Raw genomic sequence first — 19,722 nt, 5'->3', positions numbered from 1 at the left:
CTTTTTAAGGTCAAACCCTGACACAACCATAAATTACGTTGTTGCAGGCCATGGCATGAAAAAAATAATACCAACTCACGCTATCGTCATGATTTCTCAAATTAAGAAATACAAGATAATGGTTTCATAATGGGACTCAGGAAACTGAGTGTTTGCTGCATTGTTTGAGACATGTCTCAACATGCTCAAGAGGAAAAATCTATGTCCTCAAGGTAAGAGATTTATCCCAACCAACTGTGGCACTTCAAAAACATGTCCTCTAGTAATGAATCATTAGTCAGTTAACCTAGCTGTTGTTTGCGTTGGTGCTCACCGTTTTCAGATATTGTTTCCAAAAGAGATAGAACCCACTTGAGTAGACAAGAGATGCCTTGCAAAAGTATTCAGATTTCTTCACATTTTATTGTGTTACAAAGTGGGATTAACATTTATTTCATTGTCATAATTTTTTGTCAACAATCCAAAGATTATTACACATTAAATACGTAAAATATAGTTGTTGCATAAGTATTCAGCCTCTTTGTTTAGGCACACTTAAATTAGTTCAGGAGTAAAATGTGCCTTAAAAATACACATAATTAGTTACATGGACTCATTCTCTGTGAAATATTAGGGGTTGAAATGCTTTTTGAATGACTAACCCTTCCTCTGTCCCCCATACATACAACATCTGTAAGGTCCCTCAGTCAAGTATAATTTCAAGCACAGATTCAACTACAAGAACCAGGGAGCTTTTCGAATGGGCAGTGATTGGTAGATGGGTAACAATAACAAATCAGACATTGAATAAAGCAATGGTACACGAGGAGGAGGTGCTAAACAACTTTTTTAGAAACGGCTTTGCTGTGTTTTTTTCGATTGACATTTCTTTGTATATCCATAAAAATGATGCTGATTCATGATTTAAACTGGCTGAGAAAAGATGTCCGCCTCGCCCTGACAAGTTCATTCTCAATAGGACAGTGGAGATCAAATGTCAATTCTGAAACCATGTTGCAAATGTCGAGAGGCAGACAGCAATGTTGTACAAACCCCTGTTATTGCAAACCAAATGTTAGGCTAGAAGCAACTGGACATAATGTCTAGATGCCTTTCACAGTGGAGATCAGGTTAATGAATTGGCTGGCTGAGCTGATGGGACACTGGCTGTGCAGGGATTTGTCAGATGGAACAGAAAACAAGATGCCCATTTTTGCGTTATAGGCTTACCCGTGCTAAACAGGTTTTTTAGTATGGCTCAGAACCAATGACAGTGCTTGTTTTGACCAACCCATTGTAGAATATCTCTTGAAGCATGGTCAAGTTAATAATTCTGCTGTGGATTATGTATTAAACCACCCGGACATCTCAAAGATGCAGTCGTCTTTCTGAACTGTGCTGCAGGACAGGAATGAAACTGCTCAAGGATATTACCACGAGGCCATTGGTGATTTTAAAACGGCTACAAAGTTCAATGGCTGTGATGGTAGAGAATTGAGGATGGATTAACAACATTGTAGTGACTCAAAAATAATGACCGAAATGACAGAGTGAAGATAACAATACAAATATACAGAATAAAAATATTCCAATGCATCTTGTATGCAACAAGACACTAAAGTAATACTGCACACATTTCATGGCAAAGGAATACACTTTTTGTCCTTATGTTTGGAGCAAATCCAACGCAACACATCACTGAGTAACTGCCTGCCTCCTTATTTTCAAGCATGATGGTGGCTGCATCATGTTATGGATATGCTTGACATCGGCAAATACTGGGGAGTTTTTCAGGATGAAAAGTAACAGGCAAAATCCTAGAGGAGAACCTGCTTCAGTCTGCTTTACACCAGACACTGGGAGAGCTATTCACCTTTTAGTAGGACAATAACCTACAACACAAGGTCAAATCTACACTGGAGTTGCTAACCAAGAAGACTGTGAATGTTCCTGAGTGGCCAAGTTACAGTTTTGACTTATATTGGCTTGAAAATCTATGTCTAGCCATCATCCCCAACATCTTAACCGAGCTTGAAGATTTTTGAAAATAATAATGGGCAAATATTGCACAATCCAGGTGTGTAAACTAAGTTTTTGGAGATGTACCCAAGAAGACTCACAACTGTAATTCCTGCCAAAGGGTGTGCAACTCAATATTTGGAAGGTATTCTTAATGCTTTGTACACTCTGTGTATATTTTACATTTGTATCTAAAAGCTAAATTAAAAAAATGTAAAAGTACATTAATTTATGAATATTGAAAAATTACATTTGGGATTTGGCGAATGTTTCAATATATTGTTGAACATAATATACTGTTCAGGCATATTACAGTTCCAGATTGGGATCTCTGCTACTTTACGAGTTATGACCAATTTGTAAACATTACCAACAGAGTGAATGTGAAAATGGATTCAAAATGATCGCCCTCTGCTGGTGATTTTCAGGATTGGCAACAATACAAGTAAAAAGAGGCCTGTGATTTGCTACATTGCCTACTATGCCAATTTGTCTGTATAAAATGAATCATATCTTTAAAACAAACAGAGATCCCACTCTGGAATGGTGATATGCCTGTAGAGTATATTATGTCCAATAATACACTGTATTAAAACATTCGACCAAATCAGAAATTTAGTTTTTTCAATATTCATGTTTATATTTTTCAATATTCATAACTTTATGTAAATATATTTTTTATTTACATCAAATTACTACTCGTATTACAGAGCAAGTGGTAAAACGTTGTAACACCTACAGATGAAAAATGATGGAGGCTTAAAGGAGGACCATTCTATGGATTTCATTTTGTGACCTGGTTTCGTATGAAACCACTCTGCTGTAAAGTCACTCTGACATTGCTTTGTCATAATCGTGTACAGTACATGATCCTATTGCCCTTTACCTTACTTAGGGGATGGTCGTACAGTACCAAGCGACTTGCTGTTCTATATGTTAAGCCTAAAAGCCCTCTTTCCACCATCTGACAGTCTATCCTGCTTTAGAATGCAGACAATGGGGGATGGGAAGAGTGGATGTCTTTCTAATCAGTGAGTATAATTGAAGTCTTCTCCCTCCATCCCTACTCCAGCTCTCCCTCTATCTCCATCTCTCTTCCTCTCTCTCTCTCTCCATCTGAATCCCCTCATCCCCGGGCTCAGCTGCTCTCCTCCACAGCCCATCTCTTTCCCGTAGTCTAATGTAGTTCAGTATGTCAAGTGCTGCTGAAATATTAACAGAGCACAGACACGCAGGCAGAGGGAGTTCAGCACACTGAACCTTAGGAAGCACTTTTCATGCTGCATGTGGTGTATGTCCTGATCAATGTTATTGCCCCCTCAGTATAGCTGTTACTGTAATGGAGTAGCACATAGACAGACTGCCGCCACTCTTAGGTGAACTATCCTGTACACATAGACAGACTGCAACCATTCTTAAGTGAATTTTCCTGTACCCATAGACAGACTGCAGCCATTCTTAAGTGAATTACCCTGTACCCATAGACAGACTGCAGCCATTCTTAGGTGAATTTTCCTGTACCCATAGACAGACTGCAGCCATTCTTAAGTGAATTATCCTGTACCCATAGACAGACTGCAAGAACACAAAAAGCTCAGATGATGTGAAATAGGGATTAAGCTACAACATGTGAATAATATACTGCTCAAAAAAATAAAGGGAACACTAAAATAACACATCCTAGATCTGAATGAATGAAATAATCTTATTAAATACTTTTTTCTTTACATAGTTGAATGTGCTGACAACAAAATCACACAAAAATAATCAATGGAAATCCAATTTATCAACCCATGGAGGTCTGGATTTGGAGTCACACTCAAAATTAAAGTGGAAAACCACACTACAGGCTGATCCAACTTTGATGTAATGTCCTTAAAACAAGTCAAAATGAGGCTCAGTAGTGTGTGTGGCCTCCACGTGCCTGTATGACCTCCCTACAACGCCTGGGCATGCTCCTGATGAGGTGGCGGATGGTCTCCTGAGGGATCTCCTCCCAGACCTGGACTAAAGCATCCGCCAACTCCTGGACAGTCTGTGGTGCAACGTGGCGTTGGTGGATGGAGCGAGACATGATGTCCCAGATGTGCTCAATTGGATTCAGGTCTGGGGAACGGGCGGGCCAGTCCATAGCATCAATGCCTTCCTCTTGCAGGAACTGCTGACACACTCCAGCCACATGAGGTCTAGCATTGTCTTGTATTAGGAGGAACCCAGGGCCAACCGCACCAGCATATGGCCTCACAATTTGTCTGAGGATCTCATCTCGGTACCTAATGGCAGTCAGGCTACCTCTGGCGAGCACATGGAGGGCTGTGCGGCCCCCCAAAGAAATGCCACCCTACACCATGACTGACCCACCGCCAAACCGGTCATGCTGGAGGATGTTGCAGGCTGCAGAACGTTCTCCACGGCGTCTCCAGACTGTCACGTCTGTCACATGTGCTCAGTGTGAACCTGCTTTCATCTGTGAAGAGCACAGGGCGCCAGTGGCGAATTTGCCAATCTTGGTGTTCTCTGGCAAATGCCAAACGTCCTGCACGGTGTTGGGCTGTAAGCACAACCCCAACCTGTGGACGTCGGGCCCTCATACCACCCTCATGGAGTCTGTTTCTGACCGTTTGAGCAGACACATGCACATTTGTGGCCTGCTGGAGGTCATTTTGCAGGGCTCTGGCAGTGCTCCTCCTGCTCCTCCTTGCACAAAGGCGGAGGTAGCGGTCCTGCTGCTGGGTTGTTGCCCTCCTACGGCCTCCTCCACGTCTCCTGATGTACTGGCCTGTCTCTTGGTAGCGCCTCCATGCTCTGGACACTACGCTGACAGACACAGCAAACCTTCTTGCCACAGCTCGCATTGATGTGCCATCCTGGATGAGCTGCACTACCTGAGCCACTTGTGTGGGTTGTAGACTCCGTCTCATGCTACCACTAGAGTGAAAGCACCGCCAGCATTCAAAAGTGGCCAAAACATCCGCCAGGAAGCATAGGAACTGAGAAGTGGTCTGTGGTCCCCACCTGCAGAACCACTCCTTTATTGGGGGTGTCTTGCTAATTGCCTATAATTTCTACCTGTTGTCTATTCCATTTGCACAACAGCATGTGAAATTTATTGTCAATCAGTGTTGCTTCCTAAGTGGACAGTTTGATTTCACAGAAGTGTGATTGACTTGGAGTTACATTGTGTTGTTTAAGTATTCCCTTTATTTTTTTGAGCAGTATATATTATGTCATATATATATATATTATATATTATGTTTTTTTACATTTACACGTTTTTACATAATTGACGTTAAAGATTTAAAATATTTTTTTATTGCAAAACTTATTTTCCAAGAAATAATAAAATGATTTGACAACACTATTTAAGCTTTTAAATGATATCAAACCGTTCATCTTTTCCAGCGACATGGATGTCTCATGGTATGGTGGGATATGCAAAATGGCTCAACTTTGAGCAACTATACTTCCTGAATGTTTTGGAATTCAGGTCCAAAAAATCACTTTCTGACCACTTCTTCCATGGGCAAACATATAAACGTTTATTTTTGTATATTTTATCAAACGAGATGCTGTCAAAGTGATTGAATTAAAATGGATTTACGCTGATTTACGCTGAGGCCACTCTAAGGTGAATTACCCTGTACCCATAGACAAACTGCAGCCACTGTTTGCATACATTTGTACTTGTAAATTCATAACAAATTAAATATTCATATGTTTTAGAATGAATCTCATTCTAAATGGTGTACTTATTATCCATCCTATTTCTGGTGGATCAACCCTTCCATTATATAGAAAGATGTACTGTTCTTCAGTAACTAGGAGACATGCTTTACCGTACGTACTTCAGTAACTAGGAGACATGCTGTACTGTATGTACTTCAGTAACTAGGAGACATGCTGTACTGTACATACTTCAGTAACTAGGAGACATGCTGTACTGTACATACTTCAGTAACTAGGAGACATGCTGTACTGTATGTACTTCAGTAACTAGGAGACATGCTGTACTGTACATACTTCAGTAACTAGGAGACATGCTGTACCGTATGTACTTCAGTAACTAGGAGACATGCTGTACCGTACATACTTCAGTAACTAGGAGACATGCTGTACTGTATGTACTTCAGTAACTAGGAGACATGCTGTACTGTATGTACTTCAGTAACTAGGAGACGTGCTTTACTGTATGTACTTCAGTAACTAGGAGACATGCTATACCGTATGTACTTCAGTAACTAGGAGACATGCTGTACCGTACATACTTCAGTAACTAGGAGACATGCTGTACTGTATGTACTTCAGTAACTAGGAGACATGCTGTACCGTATGTACTTCAGTAACTAGGAGACATGCTGTACTGTATGTACTTCAGTAACTAGGAGACATGCTGTACTGTATGTACTTCAGTAACTAGGAGACATGCTGTACTGTATGTACTTCAGTAACTGGGAGACATGCTGTACTGTATGTACTTCAGTAACTAGGAGACATGCTGTACTGTATGTACTTCAGTAACTAGGAGACATGCTGTACTGTACGTACTTCAGTAACTAGGAGACATGCTGTACTGTATGTACTTCAGTAACTAGGAGACATGCTGTACTGTATGTACTTCAGTAACTAGGAGACATGCTGTACTGTATGTACTTCAGTAACTAGGAGACATGCTGTACCGTATGTACTTCAGTAACTAGGAGACATGCTGTACTGTATGTACTTCAGTAACTAGGAGACATGCTGTACTGTAAGTACTTCAGTAACTAGGAGACGTGCTTTACTGTACGTACTTGGCCTTTATGTTAACGTCCACAGAGGGACCGGACTGGACCAAAGCTGAACCTATCATAGACATACACTATTTTTCACTAGTTTGGCTAACACAGCACAGTACAGTACAATACAGTACAGTACAGTACAGTACAGTACAGTTCAATAAAGTACAATACAGCACATTACAGTACAATACAGTACAGTAGAGTACAGTACAGTAGAGTACAGTACAGTGAGTAGAGCACAGTAGAGTAAAGAAAAGTAGAGTACTGTATTTTATACTCTACTGTACTGAACTATACTCTGCTTTTATTTACTCTCCTCTACTGTACTATACTGCACTGTTCTTTACCCTACTCTACTCTACTGTTTTGTGCTGCACTGTACTCTACTGTACTCTACTGTACTCTACTGTACTCTACTGTACTCTGCTGTACTGTACTTTACCCTACTCTACTTTATTGTGCTGCACTGTACTCTACTGTACTCTACTGTACTCTGCTGTGCTATACTTTACCCTACTCTACTCTACTGTTTTGTGCTGCACTGTACTCTACTGTACTCTACTGTACTCTGCTGTGCTGTACTTTACCCTACTCTACTCTACTGTTTTGTGCTGCACTGTACTCTACTGTACTCTACTGTGCTGTACTTTACCCTACTCTACTCTGCTGTGCTTAATTGTACTGCACTGTACTCTACTGTACTGTGCTGTGTGCTGTGCTGCGCTGTGATGTCAACACTTGTGCAATTCCGTTACCTTAATTCAGTTACTGGGTGTAAATCCACTTCACTTACTGTAGTTTAATAACCAAAAGTTATTTTTTCAAGGTCAAGGTGCCATGTAATAGCCGACACCCCATTATTTCTGTAGACATCTTTGAATCTTAATTCGGAGCAGATATTTAAGTTTTTGGAAAATGTGTTTGCATGAAAACCTGAGGGAGATTTTACCAGTGGACATTTTCTGTGGACATTTTTAAAATAAGTCCTTGTGCATAGAGTTGTATGGTTCGGTAGACTTTGAAATCAATATTTTTTGTTTGGCATAAATTTTAAAGTGCGTTACCATGGAATTGCCCTTCTGATATTTTTTTTATTCACTTGGCAGGACAGGGAGGACAAAGCTCTTGATTTTGTTATGTTTGAGCAGAGAAACACAGCATTAGCCATGCAAAATGCATAGAATTTCAGGAAATTAGCTTTAAAACTGAAAAACTTTCTCTCAGCTCCATGCCAAACAGTGTAGAATTGCTGGAAATGAGCTTAAAAACAGCAGAATTCTCTCAGCTCAATGGGAACATTTGTAGAGTTGCAGTAGATGTGCTTTACAACAGACTAGTTAATAGATGATGTTACAGTGTACACTTCCAATGAATTGTGGGGAAGTCAAAATAATGAAACTGTCTACCAAATCTGTTCATTTTCAAATATTGATTACTTATCCTCGCCATTATCATTCACCTGATAATAAGACAAAACTTTTTTTATTTTTTAGAACATACAGTATATTGGGGGTTACCGGGGTTACCGGTTTGCCTGGGCCGGGTTCACTGGGCAACAAAAGTTTGGAAACCCCTGTCTTAGCATACAAGGCCTAAATCCTTATACGTCTCTGGTGTGTTTTGTAAATAGAGTTGGCTTTAAGCAAAAGCACTGGTCAGTACATTTGGTATTTCTTTAAACCATATCTGACATTCTCTAGGTTTCTAATGTAAAGTAGATGTGTCTTTGAACCAGTCTGAATGACTCAGCTGCTGTTTGTATGTCAAGTCACAGAGTAGGTTTGCCACAAATCCATTTTTTTTTTATTAGCTTTTCCTTGCCCGAGAAGATTACAGAGGATCATGTTCGTTTAGAAAACTGCTTTCCATACAGCATGGCCGAGGATGAAGTTTTTAATCAATGTTTTTATTAAGGATTTCATTAATCAGTGTGCTGCTATGTCATTATTAATGATTAAGTCAAGTGTAAATTAGGTTAACTCATTCATTTGATTCGGGGAGATTTTGTCCCACTTGAACTAAATAAGCACTCAACCATGTTGCTCTTTGCCTGACTGTAGAAACAGCCTCCCTTCTGGATGCAGAGCTACTTTGCCTGACTGTAGAAACAGCCTCCATTCTGGATGCAGAGCTACTTTGCCTGACTGTATAAACAGCCTCCCTTCTGGGTGCAGAGCTACTTTGCCTGACTGTAGAAACAGCCTCCATTCTGAATGCAGAGCTCCTTTGCGTGACTGTGGAAACAGCCTCCATTCTGGATGCAGAGCTACTTTGCCAGACTGTAGAAACAGCCTCCATTCTGGATGCAGAGCTACTTTGCCTGACTGTAGAAACAGCCTCCATTCTGGATGCAGAGCTACTTTGCCTGACTGTGGAAACAGCCTCCATTCTGAATGCAGAGCTACTTTGCCTGACTGTAGAAACAGCCTCCATTCTGGATGCAGAGCTACTTTGCCTGACTGTGGAAACAGCCTCCATTCTGGATGCAGAGCTACTTTGCCTGACTGTATAAACAGCCTCCATTCAGGATGCAGAGCTACTTTGCCTGACTGTAGAAACAGCCTCCATTCTGGATGCAGAGCTACTTTGCCTGACTGTAGAAACAGCCTCCATTCTGGATGCAGAGCTACTTTGCCTGACTGTGGAAACAGCCTCCATTCTGGATGCAGAGCTACTTTGCCTGACTGTGGAAACAGCCTCCATTCTGGATGCAGAGCTACTTTGCCTGACTGTGGAAACAGCCTCCATTCTGGATGCAGAGCTACTTTGCCTGACTGTGGAAACAGTCTCTATTCTGGATGCAGAGCTACTTTGCCTGACTGTATAAACACCCTCCATTCTGGATGCAGAGCTACTTTGCCTGACTGTGGAAACAGCCTCCATTCTGGATGCAGAGCTACTTTGCCTGACTGTAGAAACAGCCTCCATTCTGGATGCAGAGCTACTTTGCCTGACTGTGGAAACAGCCTCCATTCTGGATGCAGAGCTACTTTGCCTGACTGTGGAAACAGCCTCCATTCTGGATGCAGAGCTACTTTGCCTGACTGTGGAAACAGCCTCCATTCTGGATGCAGAGCTACTTTGCCTGACTGTGGAAACAGTCTCTATTCTGGATGCAGAGCTACTTTGCCTGACTGTATAAACACCCTCCATTCTGGATGCAGAGCTACTTTGCCTGACTGTAGAAACAGCCTCCATTCTGGATGCAGAGCTACTTTGCCTGACTGTATAAACAGCCTCCCTTCTGGGTGCAGAGCTACTTTGCCTGACTGTAGAAACAGCCTCCATTCTGGATGCAGAGCTACTTTGCCTGACTGTGGAAACAGCCTCCATTCTGGATGCAGAGCTACTTTGCCTGACTGTGGAAACAGCCTCCATTCTGGATGCAGAGCTACTTTGCCTGACTGTGGAAACAGCCTCCATTCTGGATGCAGAGCTACTTTGCCTGACTGTGGAAACAGTCTCTATTCTGGATGCAGAGCTACTTTGCCTGACTGTATAAACACCCTCCATTCTGGATGCAGAGCTACTTTGCCTGACTGTGGAAACAGCCTCCATTCTGGATGCAGAGCTACTTTGCCTGACTGTAGAAACAGCCTCCATTCTGGATGCAGAGCTACTTTGCCTGACTGTGGAAACAGCCTCCATTCTGGATGCAGAGCTACTTTGCCTGACTGTGGAAACAGCCTCCATTCTGGATGCAGAGCTACTTTGCCTGACTGTGGAAACAGCCTCCATTCTGGATGCAGAGCTACTTTGCCTGACTGTGGAAACAGTCTCTATTCTGGATGCAGAGCTACTTTGCCTGACTGTATAAACACCCTCCATTCTGGATGCAGAGCTACTTTGCCTGACTGTGGAAACAGCCTCCATTCTGGATGCAGAGCTACTTTGCCTGACTGTAGAAACAGCCTCCATTCTGGATGCAGAGCTACTTTGCCTGACTGTGGAAACAGCCTCCATTCTGGATGCAGAGCTACTTTGCCTGACTGTATAAACAGCCTCCATTCAGGATGCAGAGCTACTTTGCCTGACTGTAGAAACAGCCTCCATTCTGGATGCAGAGCTACTTTGCCTGACTGTATAAACAGCCTCCATTCTGGATGCAGAGCTACTTTGCCTGACTGTAGAAACAGCCTCCATTCTGGATGCAGAGCTACTTTGCCTGACTGTGGAAACAGCCTCCATTCTGAATGCAGAGCTACTTTGCCTGACTGTAGAAACAGCCTCCATTCTGGATGCAGAGCTACTTTGCCTGACTGTATAAACAGCCTCCATTCTGAATGCAGAGCTACTTTGCCTGACTGTAGAAACAGCCTCCATTCTGGATGCAGAGCTACTTTGCCTGACTGTGGAAACAGCCTCCATTCTGGATGCAGAGCTACTTTGCCTGACTGTAGAAACAGACTCCATTCTGGATGCAGAGCTACGTTGCCTGACTGTGGAAACAGCCTCCATTCTGGATGCAGAGCTACTTTGCCTGACTGTAGAAACAGCCTCCATTCTGGTGTAAATCCACTTCACTTACTACTTTGCCTGACTGTAGCTACTTTGCCTGACTGTAGAGCTACTTTGCCTGACTGTAGAAACACCCTCCATTCTGGATGCAGAGCTACTTTGCCTGACTGTATAAACAGCCTCCATTCTGGATGCAGAGCTACTTTGCCTGACTGTGGAAACAGCCTCTATTCTGGATGCAGAGCTACTTTGCCTGACTGTGGAAACAGCCTCTATTCTGGATGCAGAGCTACTTTGCCTGACTGTGGAGACAGCCTCCATTCTGGATGCAGACTTGGAGTTAGTACACTTCATTTACTCCTTAGTCAACTCCTTGATCTTCATGGTCACATCCCCTCCCCTTGCAGAGCTTTCACTGCTGGATTAGGGTGTGGTTATGCCTGTTTATTTCTGAATGCATTCCCCAAAGAATGAAACAAAAGCTAATATTTTAATTCACAGATGTGTAGGCTGACTGTGAACATGGGGGAAAAAAGAGAATTGAGGTTTCAAAGAAGGGAGAGGCAGGGGAGGGAGAGAGAGGGAGAGACAGGGAGAGAGCGAGAGATCCACAGCCGCAGAAGCAGCTGATAGAAGCTGCATTTGAACGAGGTTAAGCATTGGCTGCAGCAGCACTCACAGCACCCCTCATCCCCCCCATCTCTCACTCTCTCTCCTTCCCTCTCTCTGCCTCCCTCCCTCTCTCTCCCTCCCTCTCTCTCTCTCTCTGATTGCTGACTGATGCATCCTGCAAACACAGGCTGGGAGAGCTCTGCTGTGCTGTGGCTCTGACCGAGACTTCTTTCACTTGCTGGATAAACTCTCTCTCCAGGCTTCCCGGGCTATGCCATCCTAGGAAGTTGTGGATCAGGGTGAGGCTGGGTTTCAGGATGAACCAATCTGGAGGAGGGCTGGATCTGGGGAACTGGGTCATCGTCCGGCTGTCCTGAGGAGGCTAGTGAGTGATGCCTGTTTGGACCTGGAGTGATGGGGTGCACCACCAGTGTGGTTGTGTTTGACGGACTACGTACGGTCTTAGAGAGGAACTGTGGGTACACCTGCCAGAGTGGTGCAGCCCAGCCTGTTTGGCAGACAGAGGATGACCAAGGAGCATGCAGCCGGGGGGAGTCCTGGGTCCCATGGCCAGAACCTAGAATACTGAAGGTGTGTGTGCAGTGTGTGTGTGTGTGTGTGTGTGTGTGTGTGTGTGTGTGTGTGTGTGTGTGTGTGTGTGTGTGTATTCCTACATGTTTGTGTTTGTGTGTGTGGGTGGGTGGGTGTGTGTGTGTGTGTGTGTGTGTGTATACAAACGTGTGTATATTTTGCATGTGTGTTGATAATACTTCTGCCAGATTTATCTAATTACATCTCTTCATCTTTCTGTACTTTCCGGTACTATACAGTTTAACACACAACCCTCCACTCCTGCTTTCCCTTTAGATTGAACAGCTGCCAGGTGCTTCTTTAAATTAAAGATTTAATCGGCAGTGTCCGGAGACAGGATCTCAGTTCCTAAATCCACTGTATTCCCATAACCTGTCCATTACCATTATGTGGGGAACTTTTCAAGGTTTCCTTTAACACCAAGCATCCACTTCCATGGTAGCAAAATGTGATATGACAAATGGATCAAAGATGGTCAGAGCCCACTTACTGTAGGTCAAAGCATGTACCAGGTTTCCTGATCTGTAGGGAAGTAGGCCTGATCCCATTGTGTTGCTACAAAGTATTCACCCCCCTTGGCATTTTTCCTATTTTGTTGCCTTACAACCTGGAATTAAAATATATTTTTTGGGGGTTTGTATCATTTGATTTACACAACATGCCTACCACTTTGAAGATGCTAAATATTTTATTTTGTGAAACAAACAAGAAATAAAACAAAAAAACTGAAAACTTGAGCGTGCATAACTATTCACCCCCCCAAAGTCAGTACATTGTAGAGCCACCTTTTGCAGCAATTACAGCTGCAAGTCTCTTGGGGTATGTCTCTATAAGCTTGGCACATCTAGCCACTGGGATTTTTGCCCATTCTTAAAGGCAAAACTGCTCCAGCTCCTTCAAGTTGGGTTCCGCTGATGTACAGCAATCTTTAAGTCATACCACAAATTGGATTGAGGTCTGGGATTTGACTAGGCCATTCCAAGACATTTAAACGTTTCCCCTTAAACCACTCGTGTTGCTTTAGCAGTATGCTAAGGGTCATTGTCCTGCTGGAAGGTGAACCTCCATCCCAGTCTCAAATCGCTGGAAGGCTGAAACAGGTTTCCTTCAAGAATTTCCCTGTATTTAGCATCATCCATCATTTCTTCAATTCTGACCAGTTTCCCAGTCCCTGCCGATGAAAAACATCCACACAGCATGATGCTGCCACCACCATGCTTCACTGAGGGGATGGTGTCCTCGGGGTGATGAGAGGTGTTGGGTTTGCGCCAGGTATAGCGTTTTCCTTGATGGCCAAAAATACCAATTTTAGTCTCATCTGACCAGAGTACCTTCTTCCATATGTTTGGGGAGTCTCCCACATGCATTTTGGCGAACACCAAATGTGTTTGCTTATTTTTTTCTTTAAGCAATAGTTTTTTTCTGGCCACTCTTCCGTAAAGCCCAGCTCTGTGGAGTGTACGGCTTAAAGTGGTCCTATAGACAGATACTCCAATGTCCGCTGTGGAGCTTTGCAGCTCCTTCAGGGTTATCTTTGGTCTCTTTGTTGCCTTTTTTTAATAATGGATTTAATAGTGCTCCCTGGGATGTTCAAAGTTTCTGATATTTTTTATAACCCAACCCTGATCTGTACTTCTCCACAACTTTGTCCCTAACTTGTTTGGAGAGCTCCTTGGTCTTCATGGTGCCCCTTGCTTGGTGGTGCCCCTTGCTTAGTGGTGTTGCAGACTCTGGGGCCTTACAGAACAGGTGTATATATACTGAGATCATGTGACAGATCATGTGACACTTAGATTGCACACAGGTGGACTTTATTTAATAAATTATGTGACTTCTGAAGGTAATTGGTTGCAGTAGATCTTATTTAGCTTCATTCATAGTAAAGGGGGTGAATACATATGCACACACCACTTTTCCGATTTGTATTTTTTTAGAAGTTTTTTTTCTTAATTTCACTTCACCAATTTGGACTATTTTGTGTATGTTCATTACATGAAATAAAAATAAAAATCTATTTAAATTACGGGTTGTAATGCAACAAAATAGGAAAAACCCCAAGGGGGATGAATACTTTTGCAAGGCTCTGTATATTAGCTTATTTGAGGTGCCTAAAGCCACAAGATCGCTTTTATATACTTAAAATGAGCATCGTATTTGTTTTTTGATAAATGCATCCATTTCCTCCTTTAACCTGACATACTGCATTTCAGAAGTAAGCCTAGAGGACTGTATTTTACTTGATGCTCTAGTGTGTGAAATATAAGTGGAGGCGGTGTGAATCTCCCCTCTGTGCTCCGCTCAGTGGGTTAAACCCTGTGCAGTGAGACAGAGGGTTCTGTGTCTGCTAGAAATCAATCAACCCTTCCATCTTTGAGCTGCTGGCTGGCTGCAGCCGGGGGCGTCTTCTGTTCTACCCGGTACCAGCTTGTCTGTCCTGACCTTTGTCTTGTTTTCTCTCTAAGGATGCATCCCAAATTGCACCCTATTCCCTATATAGTGGAGTTATTTTTTAACTGAGCCCTATGGTCCATGTAGAGAATCGGATGCCATTTGGGTTGCGTCCTAACAATGTCTGATGGATGCTGATGGCCCGTTCCTCCTGCTGAATGTGACAGTCAGGTTAACTGTGATAGAGGAGGAGGAGACAGAAGAGACAGCAGAGGTGTTTATAGGTCAAGGGTCAAGGGCAGTATGACCTTACATGGTCCAGAGCTGCTCTGGATAATAAATCACTGCTGATTGAATTCCCTCTAAGAGTTTGGCCGTGTCACAAATCGCTAGGTGAAAAGAATGAAGCTGCATGACATGCCATTGTGCTACTGTTACTGATAGAACGTCAGAAGAAATACAAAATGGTGGAATGTTAAGCTCTTTGGTGACAAAACCATGTTTCAGATTGGACAGTAGTGCAGGAATCCCCTGTCTAATGTTACTGTCTAAGACTGAAGTTTTGCTCTCCTTGGTTTAATGCTTGTCATTTATAGAAGTTTATTTGGTCCGTCAGCAAAGACGTCAGCCATTAGTGTTGTCCTATACATTCCTCCCATAGGGCGGCGCGGGTTTGGCCGGGGTAGGCCGTCATTGCAAATAACAATTTGTTCTTATCTGACTTGCATAGTTAAATAAAGGTTAAATAATGTTTTTAATAAAATGTCATAATCTCTCAGTGTGGGAGAATTTAAAGGAAAGGCTTAAGGGGTAAGGAAGGCCACTGGGTGGGCCTAATACCCTCACACACACACACACACACACACACACACACACACACACACACACACACACACACACACACACACCACACACACACACACACACACACCACACACACACCACACACACACACACACACACATACACACATACACACACACACACACACACACACACACACACACACACACACACACACACACACACACACACACATACACACACACACACACACACACACATACACACACACACACATACATACACACACATACACACACACACACATACACACACACACACACACACACACACACACACACACACATACACACACACACACACACACACACACACACACACACACACACACACATACACACACACACACACACACACACACACACACACACACACACACATACACACACACACACACACACACACACACACACACATACACACATACACACACACACACTCAGATAGGGGTGGCAGGAGGAGGAAGATATTCGGTCCAGGCTCATACAGTAAAAGGCTCTCATGGTCAATCTGACATCTGCAGTGGTCATACAGCATTTACGGTGATATGGCCTCTGAAATCAGGGCATGCAGCTATTGTCATACCGTAAATACCATAGTAAATAAACAAACTAAATAAGGATAGCAATTCAAACTTTACAGGAGCATCTAAACCATATTGCACATAGTATTGCACACTTCATGCAATGATTCACAAATGTGTGGATATTTTACAAGCCTGTGATTTTCAATTTGTCTAACAGAGCAACAATGCTGTCTTCTGGTATTAAGGTAATTATTGTGCCTGAATCCTTGTCTTTACACTGTTACCATTCAAAGGGGGGTATGTGGTATCAGAGGCAATGTGGGAGATGTCTCTTAAAGAGAAATGTTCATCTAAACTCAGCAAAAAAAGAAACAGCCCTTTTTCAGGACCCTGTCTTTCAAAGACGATTCGTAAAAATCCAAACAAATTCACAGATCTTCATTGTAAAGGGCTTAAACACTGTTTCCCATGCTTGTTCAATGAACCATAAACAATTAATGAACATGCACCTGTGGAACGGTCGTTAAGACACTAACAGCTTACAGACGGTAGGCAATTAAGGTCACAGTTATGAAAACTTAGGACACTAAAGAGGCCTTTCTAATGACTCTGAAAAACACCAAAAGATAGATGCCCAGGGTCCCTGCTCATCTGCATGAACGTGCCTTAGGCATGCTGCAAGGAGGCATGAGGACTGCAGATGTGGCCAGGGCAATAAATTGCAATGGCCGTACTGTGAGACGCCTAAGACAGAGCTACAGGGAGACAGGATGGACAGGTGATCGTCCTCGCAGTGGCAGACCACATGTAACAACACCTGCACAGGATCGGAACATCCGAACATCACACCTGCGGGACAGGTACAGGATGGCAACAACAACTGCCCGAGTTACACCAGGAACGCACAATCCCTCCATCAGTGCTCAGACTGTCCGCAATAGGCTGAGAGAGGCTGACTGAGGGCTTGTAGGCCTGTTGTAAGGCAGGTCTTCACCAGACATCACCGGCAACAACATGGGCAACCTATGGGCACAAACCCACCGTCGCTGGACCAGACAGGACTGGCAAAAAGTGCTCTTCACTGATGAGTCGCTGTTTTGTCTCACCAGGAGTGATGGTCGGATTTGCATTTATTGTTGAAAGAATGAGCGTTACACCAAGGCCTGTACTCTGGAGCGGGATCGATTTGGAGGTGGAGGGTCCGTCATGGTCTGGGGCGGTGTGTCACAGCATCATCGGACTGAGCTTGTTGTCATTGCAGGCAATCTCAACGCTGTGCGTTACAGGGAAGACATCCTCCTCCCTCATGTGGTACGCTTCCTGCAGGCTCATCCTGACATGACCCTCCAGCATGACAATGCCACCAGTCATACTGCTCGTTCTGTGCGTGATTTCCTGCAAGACAGGAATGTCAGTGTTCTGCCATGGCCAGTGAAGAGCCCGGATCTCAATCCCATTGAGCACGTCTGGGACCTGTTGGATCGGAGGGTGAGGGAAAGGGCCATTCCCCCCAGAATTGTCCGGGAACTTGCAGGTACCTTGGTGGAAGAGTGGGGTAACATCTCACAGCAAGAACTGGCAAATCTGGTGCAGTCCATGAGGAGGATATTCACTGCAGTACTTAATGCAGCTGGTGGCCACACCAGATACTGACTGTTACTTTTGAATTTGACCCCCCCCCCCCCCCCCTTTGTTCAGGGACACATTATTCAATTTCTGTTAGTCACATGTCTGTGGAACTTGTTCAGTTTATGTCTCAGTTGTTGATTCTTGTTCTGTTCATACAAATATTTACACATGTTAAGTTTGCTGAAAATAAACGCAGTTGACAGTGAGAGGACGTTTCTTTTTTTGCTGAGTTTATGTCCGTCTCTTTACACTATCTCTCCTGGACCTAGTTTGTGTTGTCAAAGTAGTGCAGTGAAAAGAGGTCCTTAGGCTTCTCTAAGTATTTAATCCTTTGTCTTTATGTCACTCCTGCTAAGCTGTTGTACAGTGTGACTATGTTCTTACCACACTGTTGACAAGAGCACAGCTTCCTTCCTCCTCTAAAGCTCCTAGAGGTTTTTGATACAAAAGCAAATGTGCCAGCTGGTGTTATCAATGGAATGTTTGTTTCAGGGAGTGAGAGGGAGAGAGAAGTGACGTCAAGTTGACTGTTTCAGGGGGCGAGAGGGAGAGAGAAGTGAGGTCAAGTTGTCTGTTTCAGGGAGCGAGAGGGAGAGAGAAGTGATGTCAAGTGGAATGTTTCAGGGGGCGAGAGAGAGAGAAGTGTCAAGTGGAATGTTTCAGGGGGAGAAGTGACATCAAGTTGAATGTTTCAGGGAGCGAGAGGGAGAGAGAAGTGATGTCAAGTTGAATGTTTCAGGGGGCGAGAAGGAGAGAGAAGTGATGTCAAGTGGAATGTTTCAGGGGGAGAAGTGACATCAAGTTGAATGTTTCAGGGAGCGAGAGGGAGAGAGAAGTGATGTCAAGTTGAATGTTTCAGGGGGAGAAGTGACATCAAGTTGAATGTTTCAGGGAGCGAGAAGGAGAGAGAAGTGATGTCAAGTTGAATGTTTCAGGGGGAGAAGTGACATCAAGTTGAATGTTTCAGGGAGAGAGAAGTGATGTCAAGTGGAATATTTCAGGGAGAGAGAAGGAATGTCAAGTTGAATGTTTCAGGGAGAGAGAGAGAAGGGATGTCAAGTTGAATGTTTCAGGGAGAGAGAGAGAGAAGGGATGTCAAGTTGAATGTTTCAGGGAGAGAGAAGGGATGTCAAGTTGAATGTTTCAGGGAGAGAGAGAGAGAAGGGATGTCAAGTTGAATGTTTCAGGGGGAGAAGTGACATCAAGTTGAATGTTTCAGGGAGAGAGAAGTGATGTCAAGTGGAATATTTCAGGGAGAGAGAAGGAATGTCAAGTTGAATGTTTCAGGGAGAGAGAGAGAAGGGATGTCAAGTTGAATGTTTCAGGGAGAGAGAGAGAGAAGGGATGTCAAGTTGAATGTTTCAGGGAGAGAGAAGGGATGTCAAGTTGAATGTTTCAGGGAGAGAGAGAGAGAAGGGATGTCAAGTTGAATGTTTCAGGGAGCGGGAGAGAGAGAGGAGTGATGTCAAGTTGACTGTTTCAGGGAGCGGGAAGGAGAGAGAATGGTGGCGTCAAGTTCAATTTTTCAGGTACCGAGAGGTAGAGAGATGGGATGTCATGTTGGTCCAGGTGGTGTGTTGCGGAGCTTGAAGGCTAACAATGGTTTTGCTGGTGGAAGCCGATTTAGGCTTGCGGAGGCCAAATCATCGCTGTGCGCCTCACAATTCTTTTAACAATGCGGAGGGCTCCGTATAGCTCTGTATTGACATGATTGGCTAACGGTAGGTGGGGGATGATACGTCCTGTATAAACACAAACTCACTTCCTTGACAACTTCCTTGGCAACAGTTCCGCTCCACGAAGCACAAGAATGATGAATGAATGCCCTGACTTTTGCAGTAAAGGCTGTACAGCCAATCCAGATTCCGGAATTACCAT

At 43.6% G+C, this 19,722-nt stretch overlaps 1 protein-coding gene across 10 annotated transcripts in view; it reads left to right on the top strand.

Moving 5' to 3' along the window:
- Positions 1 to 19,722, top strand: part of LOC115155496 (dedicator of cytokinesis protein 9-like) — a 178,773-nt gene that overhangs the window by 42,969 nt on the left and 116,082 nt on the right. For 3 of the 10 annotated variants that reach the window (XM_029702153.1, XM_029702149.1, XM_029702147.1), the window contains exon 1: positions 12,031 to 12,437. The exons of 3 other annotated variants lie outside the window; for them this stretch is intronic. In XM_029702153.1, the coding sequence (XP_029558013.1) occupies positions 12,261 to 12,437 (177 nt within the window). In that variant the 5' untranslated portion in view covers positions 12,031 to 12,260. Of the gene's footprint in view, positions 1 to 12,025; positions 12,438 to 19,722 lie in introns of those variants that run through there. 4 more of the 10 variants (XM_029702148.1, XM_029702152.1, XM_029702155.1 and 1 more) reach the window with 3 other exon arrangements.

This window comes from Salmo trutta, chromosome 20 (genome assembly GCF_901001165.1).
Source record: "Salmo trutta chromosome 20, fSalTru1.1, whole genome shotgun sequence".
In the NCBI taxonomy this organism is placed as follows: Eukaryota; Metazoa; Chordata; class Actinopteri; order Salmoniformes; family Salmonidae; genus Salmo; species Salmo trutta.
This window is presented reverse-complemented; position numbering and strand designations above follow the sequence as displayed.